We start from the raw sequence: 20911 nt of genomic DNA, 5'->3' as shown, positions 1-20911 counted from the left end.
TTAAAGGTAGTCTTTGTAACGCCTTGATTGTGCAGCGTGGCTACCATTAAGGCTGCCTTGCCGTTCCCAGCCTTTTTAACTTATTTGTTAAACCTTTGGCCCTATCATTATGACAAGAGACACAATTAAAAGGGTAGATCGAGAGGAATGGAACGTAAAGTGGCTCTGTATGCAGATATTGTATTTATCACAATCATGGACCGAGGCTCAGGAACTGACTTTATTCATGCAAATGTCGGAAGCCTACAGGGTATATTTAGGGTATGTCCTTAACATACACAAAACCCAGGTTTTGACATTTTGTTACAGCCCCTGCCGTAAATGGTTTGATTGTTCTTCTGTGGCAGAGTCCTTTGGACGGCCATTGGAAGACTTGGAGGCTGATATTGGCTGTACCATCAAGTGGGGTGGTACCTAAACCCCGGGGCATAACATAAATTGGGGGCTTGTTTTTTTTCATAGACTTTAGATCTTTCAGGTACAACTTGGCTAGGCCTTAGTGATTTCTTTGTAATCTCCAAGTGAGTTGCTGTGAGTTTCTACCTTTGCTTGTGTCTTTTGGTAAGTGTGTTAATTCATATTTTTGGTTGGCAGTTTTCACCTGGTGTGCAACGGTGAATTTTTTCAGATGGACATGGATGAGTTTGCACAGAATCCCACTCTTGAAAAATTAGAGTGATGCCCTAAACCAGATTTACTGTTGATTGCGAACATTTTTAATGTTTCTGTGCCAATACATGCTTAGAAAGTTGAAATTATGGCATGTTTGCCATGACCTTGGGCACCTTAATGCCAACTGTTCTGCTCTCCTGCGGAAGGAGCAAAATAAGGATGCAAGAAAGTCCGCTCCAAAAAGTGTGGGTTTCATTCATTCAGCTCCTGCTTTGCCTCCTGTCAGCTCTAGTCAACGTGATGAGATGGAGATAGATGAGTGTTATCAGCCGTTCATTTTAAAAGGCTCAGTCTCTTTAACAGGGAGGGAGGGAGGATGAGGTCCCGATCACAATCCTGCGTGATACGGGAGCCACTTCGTTTTTGTCTCCTGCTGCGCAAAAGGAAAAGACCGATGAGTCTGAGGATCCTGCAGCCAAAACAGAGAAAAATGTGAGTGATAAACTGCTGCACGCTGAGGCGGAGCTAGCCTTAGATGTTGATAGGAGTGCACTTATTGGAGCTCAGAAAAGTGATCCTACTCTGGTTCCGTGCTCCAGAGTCAGAGATGCCCCGTGCATACAGTGTAGTGAGTGGCTGATGCGGCACTGGTATCCTCCTGCTGCTGGTGATTTAGGGTGGAATTCTGTTCAGCAGGTGGTCGTTCCACAAAAGTAAAAAAATAAAGTCTGTTAAAAGACATTTTCAAATTGGTGACTAAGTTCTTGTCTTGCTTCCCATTACCACTTCTGCCCTACAGGCTAAATTCACCGGTCCATATTTAACCTCGGGGTGCTTAAAGGATATTGGCAAGTTCCTTTAACTCTGTGTGCTTCAGACATCTGTGCTTTTGTTACCCCTGACAGCTTTCTTCAATATACTGTAATGACTTTTGGTCTGCGTAATGCTCCTGCCACGTTCCAACGGCTGATGCATAAAGTCCTTGCTGGTGTGAAAAACTGTGAGGTATATTTAGATGATGTGGTGGTCTATTCAAAAACTTGGTCTGACCACATTTGAAGCCTTACGGTGATTTTTGAAAAGTTCAAGGAGGCCAATCTCACTTTAAACTTAGCCAAGGGTGAGTTTGGTAAGGCCACTTACTTACCTTGGTAAACAGGTAGGTCAGGGTGAAGTGCATCCCATTGATACCAAAGTTCAGGCCATTGTGGATTATCCTGTCCCAAAAAGTAGATGTGAGCTCTGCTGCTTCTTGGGCATGGCTGGGTATTCCTGCAGCTTTTGCAGGAACTTTGCTGATGTGGTCGCTCCCTTAACCAGTTTGACAAGTGTTAAGTTGCCTTTTATGTGGTCCTGATCCTGTCAGCATTCATTTGAGGCATGCAAAGCCCTTCTGTGTAGCACTCCAATTCTTTCTGCCCCAAATTTTAGTCGTCCGTTTAAGCTTGAGGTTGACGCCAGTGCTTCAGGAGCAGGCGCTGTACTGTAACAGGAAGATTCTGAGGGTATTGACCATCCTGTTTGCTATTTATCAAAAAATTCAGTAGTTCGCAAGCAAACTACAGTACCATTGAAAAGGAGGCTTTAGTGTTGCTGTCACTTCAGTATTTTGAAGTCTACATTAGGTCCAGTTCTCTGCCCATTACAGTTTTCACCGAGCATAACCCCCTTGTGTTTCTTAGACAAATACAAAATTCCAATCAGAGACTCATGAGATGGTCACTGTTCAATTCAATTCATTTTAGAAATCCGACACAAAAAGGGTACAGAGAATGTTTTTGCCGATGCTCTATCTCATGTGTATTTGTCCTAATGGCAAACTTATAAGAAGTTTGTTCTTAGGGAGGGGGGTGTTACGGCTACTGCCGTAATGTGGCAGAGTGAGACCTCTTCTTTTGTGCCCAATCTTTGTGTCTGTGAGCAGGAGCATCGCTTTGGATGGCCATTGGAAGACTTGGAGGCTGATGACTTCTCTTTCTGTTTGCCTTTTTTTATTTTTTGCTTTTTTGATTAAAGTGAATATGTGAAAACGTTCAATAAAATTGTTTTTAAAAGTTATTATCAATGAAAAGTACTTAAAATATGTAAAGTAAAAGTACTCAATTGGCAGCAGTAGAATGTCCCCTGCCATTGTAATGCTAGCATATCATCAAATTATTATTCACGTTGTTGCTGATTGAGGTGGAGCTAGCATTAACAAAAGTAACTGGTCACTAAAGCTGCCGGATAAATGTCATGAAGTTATAAGTACAGTTCCCTTTGTACTGGAGTAAAAGTAATAAGTAGCTTGAAATGGAAATACTGAAATTTAGTACAAGTACATGAGGGAACTGTGGCTCAGGAGATAGAGTGGTCATAACCATAAGTTGTGAGTGTGTAAATGCTCCTAATGAGCAGGTAGCCTTGTAACCATGGGTGAATGCAGGCTCGTGTTGTAAAGTTGTTGGTAGACTAGAAAAGGCTATGTAAATACAGTCCATTACCATTTACATTTAAATTGTAAGAAATCCTGTATTATACAGTACTTAGTTGCATTCTACCACTGCTTACTTGTATTTTGTATTTTTATGTTAATAGTAATCAGGCTCCTTTATTGATGAACACAGATGAAAATCTGCTTCTTAGACATTAAAATAATGAACTAGGAATTATTTACACTGAAATGAGTACTTGAATCATTCGACCGTGTCCTTTGTGGCATTCTATGGAGGTGCTTCGGGAGTATGGAGTCCGGTCTCTGTATGACCGGAGCGGGAGCTTGGTTCGCATTGCAGACAGTAAGTTAGACTTGTTCCCAGTGCATTTTGGACTCTGGCAGGCCTGCCCTTTGTCACCGGTTCTGTTCATTATTTTTATGGACAGAATTTCTAGGCGCATCCATGGGCTGGAGGGAGTCTGGTTTGTGAACCACAGGATCTCATCTCTGCTTTTTGCGGATGATGTTGTCCTGTTGGCTTCTTCGAACCAGGACCTCCAGCATGTGTTGGGGCAGTTTGCAGCCGAGTGCGAAGCGGCTGGGATGAGAATCAGCACCTCTAAGTCCGAGGCCATGGTTCTTGACCGGAAAAGGGTGGCTTGCCCCCTCTGGGTTGGAGGAGAGCTCCTGCCTCAAGTGGAGGAGTTCAAGTATCTTGGGGTCTTGTTCAAAAGTGAGGGAAGGAAGGAGCGTGAGATTGACAGGCGGATCAGCTTGGAGCATATCACCCCTGTTTTAAAATATATCTCATCATGTATGTAAACAGTATGATCTTGTGTTTAGTATGCTCACATACAAATTCGTCTTTAAATACATTTTACTGAAAAGTAGAAGTACTTGGATAAAATTGTACTCAGATAAAAATAAAAAGTAAGTCAGTTGAAATGCCTCTGAAAAAATACTCCATTTTGAAATTTGTTTATGTGTTCCAGAAATCCAAAATTACATTAATATAGACCAGGGGTTGGCAACCCGCAGCTCCGGATTAAAATGTATTTTATTTTAGTTTGTTCGTTTGAAACAAACATTGTGCACGCCTCACAGATGACAGTTGATGATCCTCTGTGCAGATGCAGGTGAGATAGACGAGATTTTAAAGCCTGTGTTTATACCTGATAATCAGTTAGAGATATGCAATGGCCTTTCTTTGTGTAGCCTCACTAGAATTAACCAGAAAAGAGAAGAGAAAACTCAGACACTTATACATGTAGGACCAACAATAAGTGAAAGACCTATGGACACTGTGGTGGGTGCAACAGGCAGTATTAGGCTACAGGAACTAAATAGCTGCTACCTTAACAGCAGAATAAAACATCACCAAAACAGACAATGCAGTGTTGTACAAGCTCCAGTAACAAACACACAAAATAAAGAAAGAGAGCTGCACAGTTTTTGCGCACCACAAAGTCTTCAGCAGTCACTCATACGAAATGCTACGTTGCGACGTTGGGCTGTAAAGCGCTTTGAGTGGTCGGAAGACTAGAATATATAAATAAATAAATACATAAATACAGCCCATTTACCATTTACTGTGGGCTGCTGCACTAAATACATTGCATGACAAGACTCACACAATTAAATTTTTTGTTTTTTTACAGAGAAAGTCTCTGTGGTCATGATATACGGTGAAAAGAAAGCCCTCGTATGACATGAACAAAAAGGTCTATCTCTGCAGAAATCCTCTCCATAATGTTGCCAGACACCTAGAATAACAATCTGAGCTTTGCAAAAGCATGCACTTTTAGTAGACACACACTGATGGTGCACAAACGCCCAGAGGATTACATTGCAGTCTTTGTTCACAAGAAAACCAGTCTACTTACCCCTTGGCGGTACTGCATCAAAAACTGACATCAGTGTGTAAAGGACATCACCACATGGGCTCAGGAACACTTCAGAAAACCACTGTTTGTGCGGGTATTAGACTGGCCTGCCTGGAGTCCAGACCTGTCTCCCATTGAAAATGTCTGGCGCATTATAACATACGACAATGGAGCTGTACATCAAGCAAGAATGGGAAAGAGTTCCACCTGAAAAGCTTCAAAAATTGGTCTCCTCACTTCCCAAACATTTACTGAGTGTCGTTAAAAGGAAAGGCAATTTAACACAGTGGTAGAAAGGCCCCTGTGCCAACTTTTTTTGCAATGTGTTGCTGCCTTTAAATTCTAAGTTAATGATTATTTGCAAAAAAAAAAGAAAGTTTCTCAGTTTGAACATTAAACATCTTGTCTTTGCAGTGTAATCAATTAAATATAAGTTGAAAAGGATTTGCAAATTATGTATTCTGTTTTTATCTACGATTTACATAACGTGCCAACTTTACTGGTTTTGGGTTTTGTAGTTAAAAAACAGCAGACGACCTCACACCCCACTGAAGGAAGGAATGCTGAGGAAGACATTCTTCAGCAGTGTAACAAATGTAGAAGTCACTGCACACACAACTAGACTGTCATATTCTCTCTCTCTCTCAAAATGCTTTACAACCAAGAATTTACATGCACAGAGTGCTTCACACAAAAGTAGACTTAAAATGAACATGATATATAACATATAAAATACGTTTAAAATGTAACACAAGATGGAAAATTGTTGAAGTGCACTGTAGCCACCTTGTGTCAACTTTTAGGTGAAATACTCTCTCAATTACACTTGTATGAAAGGTGCTATTATTATTATTATTATTATTATTACCATTACCATTATTATTGTTATTATTATTATTATTCACACAACAAAAATGTGATGCATGTTTCAGTTTTATATTTGAGCAAGATCAGAAGCTGAATAATAAATCTAAAAATTCTAATAAAAAAAAAAATTCTCAGGACTCAATTAACCAAATGCATTAAAATTAACAACAAATTGTCTATGGCTAGCATTTTATTTAATCATGCTGTCTTGAAATAAAGTTTTTCTGTTGGGCTATCGTATATGCATCCAAAATCTTGAACATCTGTGAACATGAGTTGTGTTGTTGTTTTACCCTCTGCAGGACATCAGCTGCAATGAGATCACGGCTCTTCCTGGCCACGTCGGCAGACTCAGAGCTTTGCGAGAATTAAATGTACGCAGAAACCTTCTCTGTGTCCTGCCAGAAGGTGAGTTTAGGGGTTAATTCAGGGGTGGGCAAACTTTTTGAGTTGTGGGCCACAAAGGGTTATAGAATTTGACAGGGGGGCTGGACCAGGAGCAGATGGATGGAGAGTTTTGGTAATCCACCTCATAAGAGAAAATAAAATATCACGGGATACATAGAAAACATGTGATTTAATTTCAATTGAAAAGGAACAAAAGCATTACAACAAAATATCTGTCTTTAAAGTCCCACAGAATTGAGCTATTTATTGAAATGACTATTAAAACACTGAAAATTAAATTAAAAAAATATTTTTTTTATTACTAACAGTTATTATTTTAAAGCACTGAAAGTTCTGTTATCCTTCAGGATATTATCATCATCACTCTCCTCCTCTTTATTTAAAAAAAAGGTAGGAGATGCAGGTCTACTCGTCCTGCTCCTTCTATTCAATCATCCCTAATGCCAAAACTCAACAATGAGCAGTGCAAGGACGGAACAGTGACAGCGCACGTTGCATTTGCACACTGTTTATTTTGAGAACGTGCGTGCACCTGCGCACCACGTATGTGCATCCCTTAACAGAAATTACATTTAACATGTAAGGCTTATTGAACAAATTATTTTCAAATGCATTTTTTACATAACACAACGGAGAAACTTACTTTTTATTTCAGTGGGAACAGTGTAGTTGATCTCCCTTTTTATCCAGCGCATCAAAGTCTGGAGTCAGTTTTGTTGTTGTATCATATTCTTTAAACACCGCCACAGTCTCTTGGCATATCAGCCATACAGCAGTTGATCAGTGTTCATGAAAAAAAATATTTAGTTGTCCACTCTTTTTTAAAAACTCGACATTCTCTGTCCACTTTTCTTTTCTTAGCTCCGCTCATCTTTGCAGAAGGGCTGAGGGTCGAAGAGTAAAGCGCAAATGCCGCACCTCAACAAAGCTCAATGTATCTAGAGTGCGCCATCTATTGGGAAAAAGCCAGAATTGCAGGGAAAATAAAACATTAACAAGGTTTATAAATAGAATTTCTTCAAGTTCGGCCACATATGGCCCCCGGGCCGTAGTTTGCCCATGCCTGGGTTAATTCATCGCAAGTCACTGTTTTGTCCCTTTCTTGTCTGAAACAACTTGCAGTGTCTGTTCTATCAGCTTCCAATCACCTTTTCTTGGTGAATGTGGACAGCACAGACAGTTCTTAGTATGCTCTAAAGCAGGCATGTCAAACATATGGCCCACGGGCCGGACCCGGCCCGTGGGCCCGTATGGCCATATGTATGTCAAAAAAAAGAAGTGAGTCTCTAGCTCATTTCTATCAACAGTTTTGATTTTTTTAAATAAATACAAACCAAATGCTCCCTCCGGCCGCTAGAGGGCAGTAAATGTGTAAAAGCACTCACGTCCAGCATGCGGCACTGACACTAGTAAGTCACAGGAAATTTCAGGAGTAAAGTAAAAAAAAACAAAAAAAAAACGGCAATCTTGCTTCACCATTCACCACTACTAAACAAGTTATCGGTCAACACACCCTTCCCAAAATGGCACTGTCAAAAAAAAGAAAAGTGGACACGGAGTGCAGAGTTTTCCAGGAAAAATGGACTGAGAAGTATTTATTCACAGAAGTGAATGCAAAACCAGTGTGCTTGGTATGTAATCAGCAAGTTGCAGAATTCAAAGAGTTTAATATTCTGCGCCACTATGAGACTCATCATAAAGACAAGTATGACCACTTGAAAGGACAAATAAGGAAAGACGAGATAAACAAATTGGTCGCTGGTCTGAAGAAATAGCAGTCTACTTTTACGTGCAGCCGCGATATTGCTGATGGGGCTGTGGCTGCTGGGGAGTTAGCTACATTATTGCCAACGAGCTGGCGCAGGCATCCAAGCCATTTTCTGATGGGGAGTTTGTAAAAACATGCATTCTGAAGGCTGCAGAAGTCGTGTGCCCTGAAAAGCGACCTGCCTTTGCCAATATTAGTCTAACGAGGAACACCGTCGCAGATCGGGTGGCAGAACTCTCAAGTGACTTGAGCAGCCAACTTAAAGAGAAAATCAAGTCATTTATCGCATTTTCCATTGCAATAGATGAGAGCACCAATGTCACAGATATTGCTCAACTGGCCATATTCATTAGAGGTGTTGATGAAACTTTGACCATCACCGAGGAGCTGCTTGAATTGGTGCCCATGAATGACACCACAACAGCAGATGACATTTTCAGCGCTCTCGTTGGAGCACTGGACAGGGTGGGAGCGGACTGGTCCCGTGCCGTGAGCCTGGCTACCGTCTGTGCACCATCGGGAAAAAGGCAGGCGTTGCCACAAAAGTCCGTGACAAAGTACAGACCGCAAATGGAGGACAAGAGTTTTGGGCATTTTACTGTATTTTCCACCAGGAGGCGTTATGTTGCAAAACACTGCAAATGGACCATGTTATGAGTGTGGTTGTGAAAACTGTCAATTTCATCAGAGCGCGCGGTCTAAATCAGTGATAATGACGTTCATGCTGGCCTTCCATACCACACTGACGTGCGGTGGTTAAGTAGAGGTGCAGTACTCAAGCGCTCCTTGAGCTACGAGGGGAAATTGGACAGTTCATGGAGAAGAAGGGACACCCAGTAAAGGAACTTAAATGCAAGGAGTGGGTGCAGGATCTTGCGTTTATGGTTGATATTACACAACACTTGAATACACTTAACACTACATTGCAGGGCCGTAACAGAGTTGTCACTCAATATTATGACAGCATAACTACGTTCAAGATAAAACTGTCACTGTGGGAGACGCAGCTATCCAAGCTTCAGTAGGCCCAGCCTAGTAGTTTGATCTGATGTAGTCTAATCTTATTGCCCATGCACTGCTATAACTTTTTATTATATTTATTTTATTTTATTTTATTTTGTATTTCCTTTTTTTAAATTTATTTCAAAGCAGTATGACAATTAAAGCAATTTTTTTTTTTCATTTGTTTAGTGTGGTGAGTTGGTTCAGGTGTAAAACTGCATTCACTTAACTGTTAAAATAAGTTGTTAACACATTCACCGCCAAACATGTACTGTATTTTCCGGACTATAAGGCGCACCTTAAAGCCTTTAATTTTCTCAAAAACCGACAGTGCGCCTTATAATCCGATGCGCCTTTTATATGGATCAATATTGGTTAATTATGGCTATCGTCGTCAGGGGGCGTGGCCGAAGTAACAGCATTATTCCACTCTCTGCGTGCCGTCATCCTTTTACTGGCGCGTGCAGTCAGTAATGCCAGTTTTATGTTAATTTTTCCTCCTTCATCATCTGTCTGAAGTTTGTTTTGTTGTTTGGTTTTTACATTTGAGTGAAAGCTACTTTTCATTTGAGAAGGAACGGTTTTAATTAGTGGCACGAGGCAACGCAAGAGCCACTCGCCTCTATAGCTCAAAGAACTAAAGAAGGCGAGTGGCTCGAGCGTAGCTTTTTTCATCTTCCGCCAGAATTTCGGCACGTAACTAGTACCGCAGCTTTGAGAAAACCCTCGCAAACTATATATCAAAACGTGCGTCTCAATCGGGAATGGTGTGCTACGACTTTTATAGCTCTTTCGTCAATAATTCGCAAAAAAGTTATACGCAAAAAACTGCAAAGAATTTCCCATAAGAAATGAATGGGAAATTTCCTCAAATTTCAGCCTTTTTCAATTGTCCGCTGCTTCGCCATACTTTCTCCTAGAGACTTCATTGAAACTTTAAAACGTGGATAATTTTGTCGGGTCGAAATATACCCCGGCACATTTTTTGATATCTCTTACGGTTTTCGAGCTATGACCATCTGAAGATCATAAAGTTTCTCAAGAAATGCTCAGAATTCCTCCCCCTAGAGTGTATGACATCATCAGTTAGAGTGAAATAGCCAGTGAGAAATCGCCTGAAATTTTTTTCTAAAATTGCCGTAAAATCCAAACGGTGAATAGGAGACACATAATATTTGGATGTTTTTGTAGACAAATCTTTCTTCTCTCGTCAAAGTTCAATTTTAAAGGGTTAGCCCCCACCAAATTTAAATAAAGAGGGATCTTGCACCAGCTGCCCTGCTCTGCTGCTCCATTTAAACCCATACAATCTCCTGTTTTCTGAGTCGCCCTGTCAGACAGTGTCTTTTTAAATTGACCATTTAGTCATGTTTCTAAAGAATATCTGGACATAAAACACACGTACATCTGGCCCAGACTTGTCCGCATCTCACAGTGTAATCGATTTTTTGATAGCTGCTACGGTTTTGTCACAATCACAAGTTGTTCGAAAGAAACTGACAGCGACTGACAGAGAAAGTAGCTGTTCAGGAACAGGTAGAAAGTGGGAGAGGTAGAGAGGTAATTATCAGCAGGTGGGGCAGAAGTTACACACGCACACCCATACACATTCAGACACACATATACCAGACACATCTCCACGTAGGAACTGGTTGGGCTGCTTGTTCAAAATACTTGGGACAATTTGATAAAAGTGTAGTTCAAGCAGACACACACACACAAACAGACGAAGACATACACAGACACAGTCACACACAAATACAGTTAAATACACACAGACAGCCTCATATACATAGACAGGCACAACGCCGTTAGCTCTATTAGTGCTATTAGCATTAGCGCCATTAGCTCTGCTAGCCCTCTTAGAAATGTTAGCACCATTAGCTCTGTTAGCACCGTTAGCTCTGAAAAGCATTAGCGCTGTTAGCTCTATTAGTGCCGTTAGCTGTTAGCTCCGTTAGCTCTGTTAGCGCCATTAGCATTAGCGCCATTAGCATTAGCACCGCTAGCGCAGTTAGCTCTGTTACTACAAAAGGAAACTTTGAATGATAATAGAGGTGGTTCATTTCCATTAAATTCATTCATGTTTATTGATTCAGTTAATAAGACCAGCAGCCAAAATTTCAGCGGCGCCGGAATTGTCGAGTTTCATTTTTATTGTTCATGTTTTTCAACACACACACACACACATATATATACATACATATATATGCAGTTCAGCTTTTTGGAATGTACATACTGTGAAGCCATTTTTCATTTGAGAATGACAGTTTTAATTTTATTTTTGTTGTTCACACAATACGCTGTATATTGTATGTTACAGTTGAGAAGTTTTGATTGGAAATAAATAATAGTCCAAGAAAAAATATTGTTAATTCATTTGACACCTCAACATCGAGAGAGAGAGAGAACTAATGAGGTTTGGAGTGGAAGTGAAAATCCTCCATCAGCTTACATTAGATGGATATTAATTGATGAGATATATATCAACAATATAAACATATATTTTATAAAACAGCTTCAGTTCCTTACAGAGTCCAGATGTGATCTATAGGCTGTTATATCATAAAGTTGTGCTAAACCCTCTGTTAAACACCTGGATGACATCACAGGATCTTACAGGATCAAATAACATTTTTATCTGATCAATATTAATAATGAGAGGGATCAGGCGAGAGAGAGAGACAGAGTGGAATCTGATTTCCACATAATCTCAGAAATAGATCAATCCCTTCTATGTAGAAGATGGGGAGGTGCATTTGAGTCATGCACTGCCACATCAATCCCAGTCCCCTAAAAATGTACTTAATCCTCAATCTGACCGAAGAACAGGTCTAAAGGTGTGTAATAAGTCTTTGACACAGAGATCAGTGCATGGAAATGACAGCTGATATTAAAATCAGCTTCGGCCCATGGTCCATTTTTCCTTTAACTGATTGAATCAAAATTACAAAAAACAAAGCATTATGTGTTTCTTGGTATCAGATTCATAAATGAAAGGATACATTTTTTCATTTTCTGATTTTAGATTCACAATTGAATAATACAAGAATGAGTGATACACAGATTTTACAGTAAAACATTATCATTAAACAGTTTCTACCCAGAGAAAGCGTTGACTTAATTAAAAGAGAGAGGGGGCATAGACTTTATCCTTCTCTTTCTTGAAGTAAACGGTTAATGCATGTCTTCCTTTTACAGGTAGAGTGAGATAAACAAACAGGTTATCTATTTCATGGCCCATGTTCGGTGAACACATGCATTCTGTTACTCGTCTAGCGAGTTAAAAGACTGTTGCCTAGGCTACTTACAGTACAAACGTTTGATTAGGAACGATACATCTCCTGTAGCAACATGACCCAGGCGAGGCAGGGCCGGGTCACGTTGATTCTTATGTCCTTGATAACATCATTCTTATGCCGTGGGGATTGTCCTGAGTTCCAGTTGGTCTCATCCAAAGGCAAACCAGGATTTGTGTTCAAACCCAAATCTTACACTCAGGTGAGATCTGCAAGGCCTGTAATTTTTTGTCCTGAAATCCTTGTCAGGTTGTAGTTTTTACAGGTGGTTCATCCATGGATGATTCATCCAGAAAACATTTTTCCATCTGGTGTTTGAAGGGGAGATCATAACAACAATTCATGTAAATCTGCTTAGAATTAGACTTTACTTTTGTGCCACCACAGCCAGCTTAGATAAACAGAGATATCTATTAAAAATAAAAAAGTGAAAAAAAGCTTGTTGTAGTAGATTCCTTTAGTAACAATTTATGTAAAATTGAAAGCTTGGTTGGTATGTTGAGGTTTGGTATGTTGAGGTTTCTGTGACACAGTAGCTGGATGTTTCTGTGGTTATGCACTCTTTCCTGATTTGAATAACCTGCTCAGAAAGCCTTAGGTATTCAGATGGTATGCTTAGCTTAGTAGAATTTGGAATTCTTACATCCATGTGGAGGTCAGTCTCCAGGAGGTGCATCCACAAATTCTTTGCTTGGTAGCAGTTATCGTCCAGTACTTCAGTTTATGACCAATTCCCTGCAAAACCAATGACATTCCCAGCAGCCTAGACTGTTCTTTGTGTTATCTGCTAAATATTAGCATGCTAACACACTAAACACACACGATGCCACAGTACAGTCCCACATATCTACTTGTGTGGCTCTAGAAATGTTTGCTAATTTTTTAGATACTTTAAATCTCTCCAGTTAGTATTCTAGTGTGGGTAATTTACTACAAAAATGCATTCAGTGACCTCACTGAAGGAGTGATTTTGTTTTCCTACACTGTACAATCAAGGATATATTTCCAGTAACCAAAGGAATGATTCCTGGCTTCCCTCCATCATTGCTGCTCAGCTGACATTATTACCACTTATAAGACCTTTTAATTATGAGAGACGAGACACTGTCAGGAAGAGTCTGTAATGATTGCTTTGTCAGAACTGATGGCCTCTTCAGTGATGCATCATTGGCATTCAGCAGGATATAACTCCCTGAATGGTTTCTTCCTACAAACCCACATGAAATCAGTCACAAACACACACACGCACACATGTGCGCACGCACAGCAACATGAAATTTATTTATAGACTTCCTGAAACAAGGGGACACAGATAATAGAAAATCTGCACCCAACAGTTATTTTCCTTATTGATTAATCTGCCAGTTATTTTTCCAATTAATCATTTAATCATTAAGTCTTTACCATTTTTTCCACTTCCAGTTCCAAACTGTGTGATATTTAAAATAGAAAAGCAGCAGATGGTCCCATTTTATAAGCTAGAAACATTTTTGTTGAACATTTTCTGTCAGCAACTAACCAATTAATTAACTAATCATGTTAGCACTATTTTTGATCAGATTCACCTGTAGTCAGCTTGGATTCCTACAATTACAATGCATTCTCACCACTATATATGTGATTAACAACCATGTCCTGGTGTCACTCCCTGTTTTTTGGCCTCCACTCTGCCAGAAAGACCAAATGATGAAAAGAGTGAAGGTACAGGTGGGGCCAAAGTTTCATGTCAGCTCCCCACTTTAATGCCAGAGTACCTGATACAAACACCACAAAAGGAGAATCAACAATAAACTGTCCTTTTGTATCAGAGTTATTGCTGCTCCATTATCAGTATAATGCACATGCACTTTAATGTATTCACGTTAAGTAGTTGATAGAAACACACACTGAATTTTATTTGAACTAATTGTTAGCAATTAACTTAAAACCTGTACAACATTTTAAGGAAAACATGACTATAGACCCACTGTAAAAAGACATACTCTCTCTGTCTCATGTGTTGGTGTTGTCTCTCCGACCAGCCTTGCTGGATCACTGTGGCTCACTCCACAGAGGTTTATTTTTAACCTTTTGGCAGAGATGAGCAGAGAGAGCTCAGATGGTTTATGAAGGTCAGCTCTCTCTTTCTCTGCTGCGTTCTGGGTTTTAATAGGTAAAGTGCTCTGTGCTGAGTGAGTCAGCAGCTCTGTAGCAAATCATCCATGCACTGATTTAGTCATTGTCTGACCATTTAGTTTGAAATTGAAGTTCATTGTCTAGCTTTGGACTGTTTGTGAACAGATGACCATAAATATTGAAATCAGAGATAAGAGACAGTACTTATAACTTCACATCTGGCCTCACAATCATTTGTTTTCTTCAGTGTCAACACAATCCAAAGAAAAAACCCAGAATATTAGGAGTTAAAAAAACAACAACAAAATTCTCTGGTCTCTGGTTCTCTGTCCCTATGTGACACAATCATCTACCCATTCATGTACAGATATTTGCAATGTTGATATCTATATTGATATTTTTTTTTCATAAAGCTGTCATGCAAACTGATCCCTCACTAAGACATGTAATTACTTTGCTAAAAGCCTGTAAATAAAGGGAATAAAAACTAAACAAAGATACGTAGGGTTCAAGTTGTTAGTCAATTTGGTATAATGTGTTTAAGTGCAACAATATTACGTGTGTGTACCCCAATTGACAAAATTATATCTACAGCACCATCTAACAAGGGCAGTGATACATTGTTCACTGTTAAGCCAGTCTTCAGCAAGGAGGTATTTTGCATTGAAATGCTGCTGACTGGGTGTTCACTGTTCGCTGGCACTCAGATCAATGTCATCCATCTCAATTTGGTATTTCCAAAAATGTTGTATGGATAATAAATAATAATAATACATTTTATTTGGAAGCGCCTTTCAGAACACTCAAGGACACTTTACAGAGCGGGTAAAACACAAATAACACAGGATAAATAAAAGCACAATAAAAACACAAATACACAGGAAAAATACAAGTACAATAAATAAAACCCAACAAGTAAAAACAAGCAACAAGGAGAAGTGGAGTTATAAAGAGAAGGCAGTCTGGAACAGATGAGTTTTCAGTTTGGATTTGAAAGTGGGGAGAGAATCAATGTTTCTGATGTCGGGCGGTAGTGAATTCCAGAGTTGGGGAGCAGAGCGACTGAAAGCTCTGCTCCCCATGGTGCTGAGACGGGCGGAGGGCACAGAGAGGTGGAAAGAGGAGGATGATCTGAGGGAACGAGAGGGGGTGGCTATGGAGAGGAGGTCAGGGAGATATGGGGGGGCGAGGTTGTGGATAGCCTTAAATGTATATAGTAAGATTTTGAAAGAGATTCTGTATTTAACTGGGAGCCAATGGAGCTGCTGAAGGACGGGGGTAATATGGTGAGAGGAGGGGGTCTTGGTGATGATGCGGGCTGCAGAGTTTTGAACCAGTTGAAGTTTATGGAGGGACTTGTGAGGGACACCGAAAAGGAGTGAATTACAATAATCAAGACGGGAAGTGGCTGTGGACCAGGATAGCAGTGGTGTGAGGGGTGAGAGAGGGACAGAGACGGTTGATGTTGCGTAAATGAAAAAAGGCAGACCGGGTAATGTTGTTGATGTGAGAGTGGAAAGATAGTGAGCTATCGAGGATGACACCCAGACTCTTAACCTGAGGGGAGGGGGACACTGTGGAGCTGTCAAAATTGAGGTAGAAACTGTCAGTTTTGGATAGTGATGCTTTGGTACCAACCAGAAGAAGTTCTGTTTTGTTACTGTTAAGTTTGAGGAAGTTAGAGGTGAACCAAGATTTTATCTCAGAGAGGCAGAGGGTGAGGGACGAGGGTGGGAGAGCAGTGGTAGGTTTACAGGAAATATAGAGCTGGGTGTCATCCGCGAAGCAGTGGAAATGGATAATAAATTTGCGGAAGATATTGCCGAGATGTTAAAAGTTGCGGTGAGCAGCGGCAGCAAGACGCGCCAGCGTTCACTCGACCGGAAACAGGGACATGCAATTACCTTGTACATAAAACTGCTGATAATTTCAGTTATTGCTTTCAACCAGGATGAGTTTGGGGCCAGTGCACTGTAATTTTACCAACTGACGTTTTTGGAGTAACACTGCCTGTCACTAACTTTGCTGTCAACTAAAAGGTATGGTACTGCTACGTGTTCTGCAGACTACAGAAGTAAAGATTTCACAGGGTGAACAGTGGCTTGAAATAGATGTGTCATAGGTGTGTCATGAGGCAGGTCACACTAACTGGACAGAGAGGAGGACAAGCACACTATGAAACAGAGTCACTTGGAAACATCAGTTTCTGACAGCTGTATTGATATTTTAGATTTTTTTAGCTGGATGTTTCCCCTGTTTCTAGTCTTTATGTTAAATTAAGCTGACTGGCCACTGACATGTCTGTGGAATTAACTTGCTCATCTGCAAATAAGTATATTTCTCAAATGTTCAAATGTCCCTTGAAATACAGTCACGACTTCCTTTTTAGTTATTTCTTCTAGCGCAGTGAGATCACTTTAGAAAATGCAGTGTTTCTGAAAAAGGAGCAGTTTTCCAGGAAGTTCAGGTGTCAGCTTCATGGAATTTTTAAAATGTATCCGCAGGATCATATGGTTCGTGTCATTGACACTTTATCCATGTTTTTCCACAGTTCATGGTTAAAACATGTAAAACCAAAAGTTACATTTTCAGTTAACAACATCCATGGTCAATGTGACTGATTTAGTGAAGCCAAACCTAACTTCCGTATCACCTTCTTAACTTATCTTGTAACTAGTTGGTTGTCTATATGCATGTCTGCAGATTTCTACATTGACTAAGACTATTAGCAGGCTGCATTCACCTTGAACATTAAAATCTCTTTTTTGTTCAATTACAAATCAGGGACTCCAGTTGAGCTGTTGTGTGTGTGTGTGCGTGTGTGTGTGTGTGTGCGTGTGTGTGTGTGTGTGCGTGTGCGTGTGTGTGTGGGTGTGCGTGTGTGTGCGTACGTGCATGTGTGCGTGTGTGTGTGCGTGTGTGTGCATGCAGTCAACTCTAGATTAAATTTCAGCAACAGGATTTTAACTCTCACTAGATATGTAGCTTGTATGTGTTTTATGGCTCCCAGAATTTTTCGAAATTGAGTGCTTGCTCTTTAGGGAATTGTTGTAGATAAAGAGTTTGGTTTGTACCAGCTCTGTATGGAAAGTGTCCTTAGACAACTTCTGTTCTGATCTGTTCTTCTGATCTGGCGCTATATAACTATAATGGAATTAAGTTTTATCATTCTTGTAATTAACTGCTCCAACCTGTGTGATAGAGCCTAAACATGAACTGTGGATGGCATGACATCACTATACACCAATGTGTGTGCACATACTGGACCCCCAGTTTGTACAGTATGCAGAGCTTTGTAACAATCTCTACATACTAAGCTTGGTCAAACTTTTGCTTTTCTTTAGACTCACTTTAAACTCAGAAAAAAACATATAACTTCTTCTAAATAACATTAAGGCTACAAATAACAATTCTCTCTCTTCAAAAACCTGTGATGGTTGTGGATGCACTGTATAATCTACTTTTTCAAATATTATTGTCAAAGAAGAAATCTTGTATTCAGGCCAACGCAGTAAATTTACTCAAATACTGCATGTTGGCAGAATTAAAGCTGATCTAAAAACTCACCACAAGGAGATGTGGTAGGTGATAGGTGTTTAACTGACAGATTCCTATGTTTGTGTATGTGTGTGTGCGTGTGCGTGTGCGCGCTCTTCCTCCAGACCTGGCTGACCTTCCTCTGGTGAAGTTTGACTTCTCCTGTAACAAGGTATCGACTATCCCAGTATGTTACAGGAAGATGAAACAGCTCCAGTGCCTTCAGTTAGAAAACAACCCACTCCAGAGCCCACCTGCGCAGGTAGGTGCTCATACATACACACATAATGCATTCCCAATATGTGAGAGGAGATTTTGGCTAAATAATGATGGTGTTTGTTGTGTGTGTGTGTGTGTGTGTGTGTGTGTGTGTGTGTGTGTGTGTGTGTGTGTGTGTTACACATATATTGACCTAACGCAGCCTGCCTCTTTTTAATTTTTTTCCATTTCGTGTTTTGTCTGATAACTTCTGGTTGCAGTTGTTGCCTAGAGTAAATACAAGTAAAAAGTCTCCCTTTTTTCCCCAAGCTGGGAACACACATTTACCACAGATCAGATTAAAAAGATGCAATTTTTTTTTCCGGTTTTACCGAACTTACAGATCGCTCAACTAGCAGCAGCGCAATGTTTCTATGGTGAAAAGTATGAAGAGCTCTTATTAGTAATTATAACTGTGATGATACAGATAATTAAGGTATTAACATTATTTGCACTCTTCAATTGTTATTATTTCAACATGAATTAAAATGCATATTTTCATCTAACAATGTAATCCAACATAGTGTATTTTATCGATAATACGGAATCTTTAGCTTATAATGATAAGCGTATGTCACAGATAACTGGACTGTCTGTAACAACCTAACTAACCAGGTGAGTCTCCACTGTGACTCTGTGTGAATGATGACATATTTATTGTACTACCCTAGGTTTTGAATAGCCACATAGCCAATTCTGTTATGATATCATATAAATAGTGAAGCTAACTATTAAGAAATGTTTGTGGAACACAATGTTCATTGTCCTTATATGTTAGATTTTGAACACATTTGCCATATTGATAAATATATAAGATAAAATTGTTGATAATTGATATTGATTTTAACCATGTCATCCAGCTCTAACTTCCATACATTTGGGCCACTTATAGTAGACTAGATGGGAATCACATGATAACTTGTGATGCTGGTATAGTAGCAATAGTATTACATCACTGTATGAAACAGCTGATTTTTCATTTCATCCGAATTTTAATCTTTCTTTTCTTTTTCAGATCTGTATAAAGGGTAAAGTTCACATATTCAAGTATCTGAGCATCGAGGCATGTCGCAGTGAGAAGATGCCCGACTCTCTCTATCTGCCTGTCATGGAAAGACTCAACCTATCACAACCCACCACCAGCAGGTCAATTAATGTAGCAACTTAAATATCATCCTTATAGAAGTAAATATCACCCATATACTTTGCATTTCTGCCTTTATTTGATTGTGACAGTTTAACAGAGAGACAGAAAACAGGGACAGAGAGGGTTATCAAAGTGCTACCAAAGCACCCTTCCTCCCTCTCTTCGAGTGCTGTAATGGTTACCATTTTGGAAGCTCACTCTTCTAAACAGTGAAAGTATTGTTTGTATTTGCTGAAACATGGCTTAATAACAACATCGCCATTGTACTTGACCGGCTTACATGCCACCGTGCCATTTCAAGACTGCTTTGACACCACAGACTGGAACATGTTTAAGCAGACAGCCACTTAAACCAAGCAATAATCAGCAGTATACACAGACTGTCGATGCCTACATCATCAAATGGATTGATGAAATGACTCACACTAGAACCACCACCACCCTGGCTAACCAGAACTCATGGCTGAAGGCCCAGAACGCCGCCGTCAGAGCTGGAGACAAAGCTGGTCAGAGAAGATAAGATAAGATAACACTTTATTAATCCCCAGCTAGGAAAAATCGGGTATTACAGGCAACAGATAATAGCAGTTGGGAAAAAATTGCAACAGAATAGAGAAATACAAAATACAAAATAAAAGCTGACTATATATATGTATGTTTTACACAAAGGACTGTATATAATAAAAAATAAGTTAACAATATTGTATATATTGCCACAAAGAACTATAAGAAAAATTGCCATAAAATATACTGCCAATGATTCTATAGAATTTCACAGTTTTACACAAATTACACATGAGTAGAAATTGCACATGATGGGTACGGATAAAGTGAGTGCAGAATTTACACCATTGCACAGTGATAAATATATATGTGTCACAGTATAATACCAGTATGTATTGATAGGTTGAGTACTCACTGAGTACGATGAAAAAAGTAATATTGCACAAGGTAATTCATGTATGATAAATAACATATCAGTGTAACAAACAGTCTGACTATGGACCCAGTGCTACATTAAGCAATGCTTGAGTTGAACACTCTGACAGCTGTTGGTACAAAGGACTTGCCGTAGCGCTCCTTCTTACAGACAGCCAGCGCCAACCTGTCCCGTGGCACCATGGCACTTGTCACTGTTGGATCAGATGTAATTGTTACCTCCCGAGGGAGTTCTCACACGTCATTGCGATCTGTGTACATTACCCCCTCGGCAGACGCTGCAGCAGCATGCAAGCTCCTACACACTGTAGTCTCACAGCTGCAGACATCGCACCCCCATGCCCTCTTCCTCACCTCTGGAGACTTCAATCACGCCTCCCTCTCTTCAACTCTCCACATGTCAAATGCAACCCCAGAGACAATAAAACACTGGACCTACTGTATGCAAACCCCAAGGATGCTTACAGCTCTTTACCCCTCCCCCCACTGGGCCGATCTGTACATAACCTGGTTCATTTTCTACCTGCCTACATATCTTTGGTGATTAAACAACAACCAACCATTAGGCATGTGAGGACATGGTCAGAGGAGTCCAGTATGGCACTGAGGGACTGTTTTGACCCCACTGACTGGGAAGTGTTGTGCAGTCCACACAGGGAG

The 20911-nt window shown here is 40.1% G+C and overlaps 1 protein-coding gene across 7 annotated transcripts in view; it reads left to right on the top strand.

Annotated features, from left to right (window-relative positions):
- Positions 1-20911, top strand: part of lrch1 (leucine-rich repeats and calponin homology (CH) domain containing 1) — a 128264-nt gene that overhangs the window by 30690 nt on the left and 76663 nt on the right. For all 7 annotated transcript variants that reach the window (XM_041951505.1, XM_041951503.1, XM_041951506.1 and 4 more), the window contains 3 exons: positions 6081-6186; positions 18033-18169; positions 19181-19311. In XM_041951505.1, the coding sequence (XP_041807439.1) occupies positions 6081-6186; positions 18033-18169; positions 19181-19311 (374 nt within the window). The remainder of the gene's footprint in view (positions 1-6080; positions 6187-18032; positions 18170-19180; positions 19312-20911) is intronic.

Source organism: Chelmon rostratus, chromosome 13 (assembly GCF_017976325.1).
Source record: "Chelmon rostratus isolate fCheRos1 chromosome 13, fCheRos1.pri, whole genome shotgun sequence".
Taxonomy (NCBI): Eukaryota; Metazoa; Chordata; class Actinopteri; order Chaetodontiformes; family Chaetodontidae; genus Chelmon; species Chelmon rostratus.
This window is presented reverse-complemented; position numbering and strand designations above follow the sequence as displayed.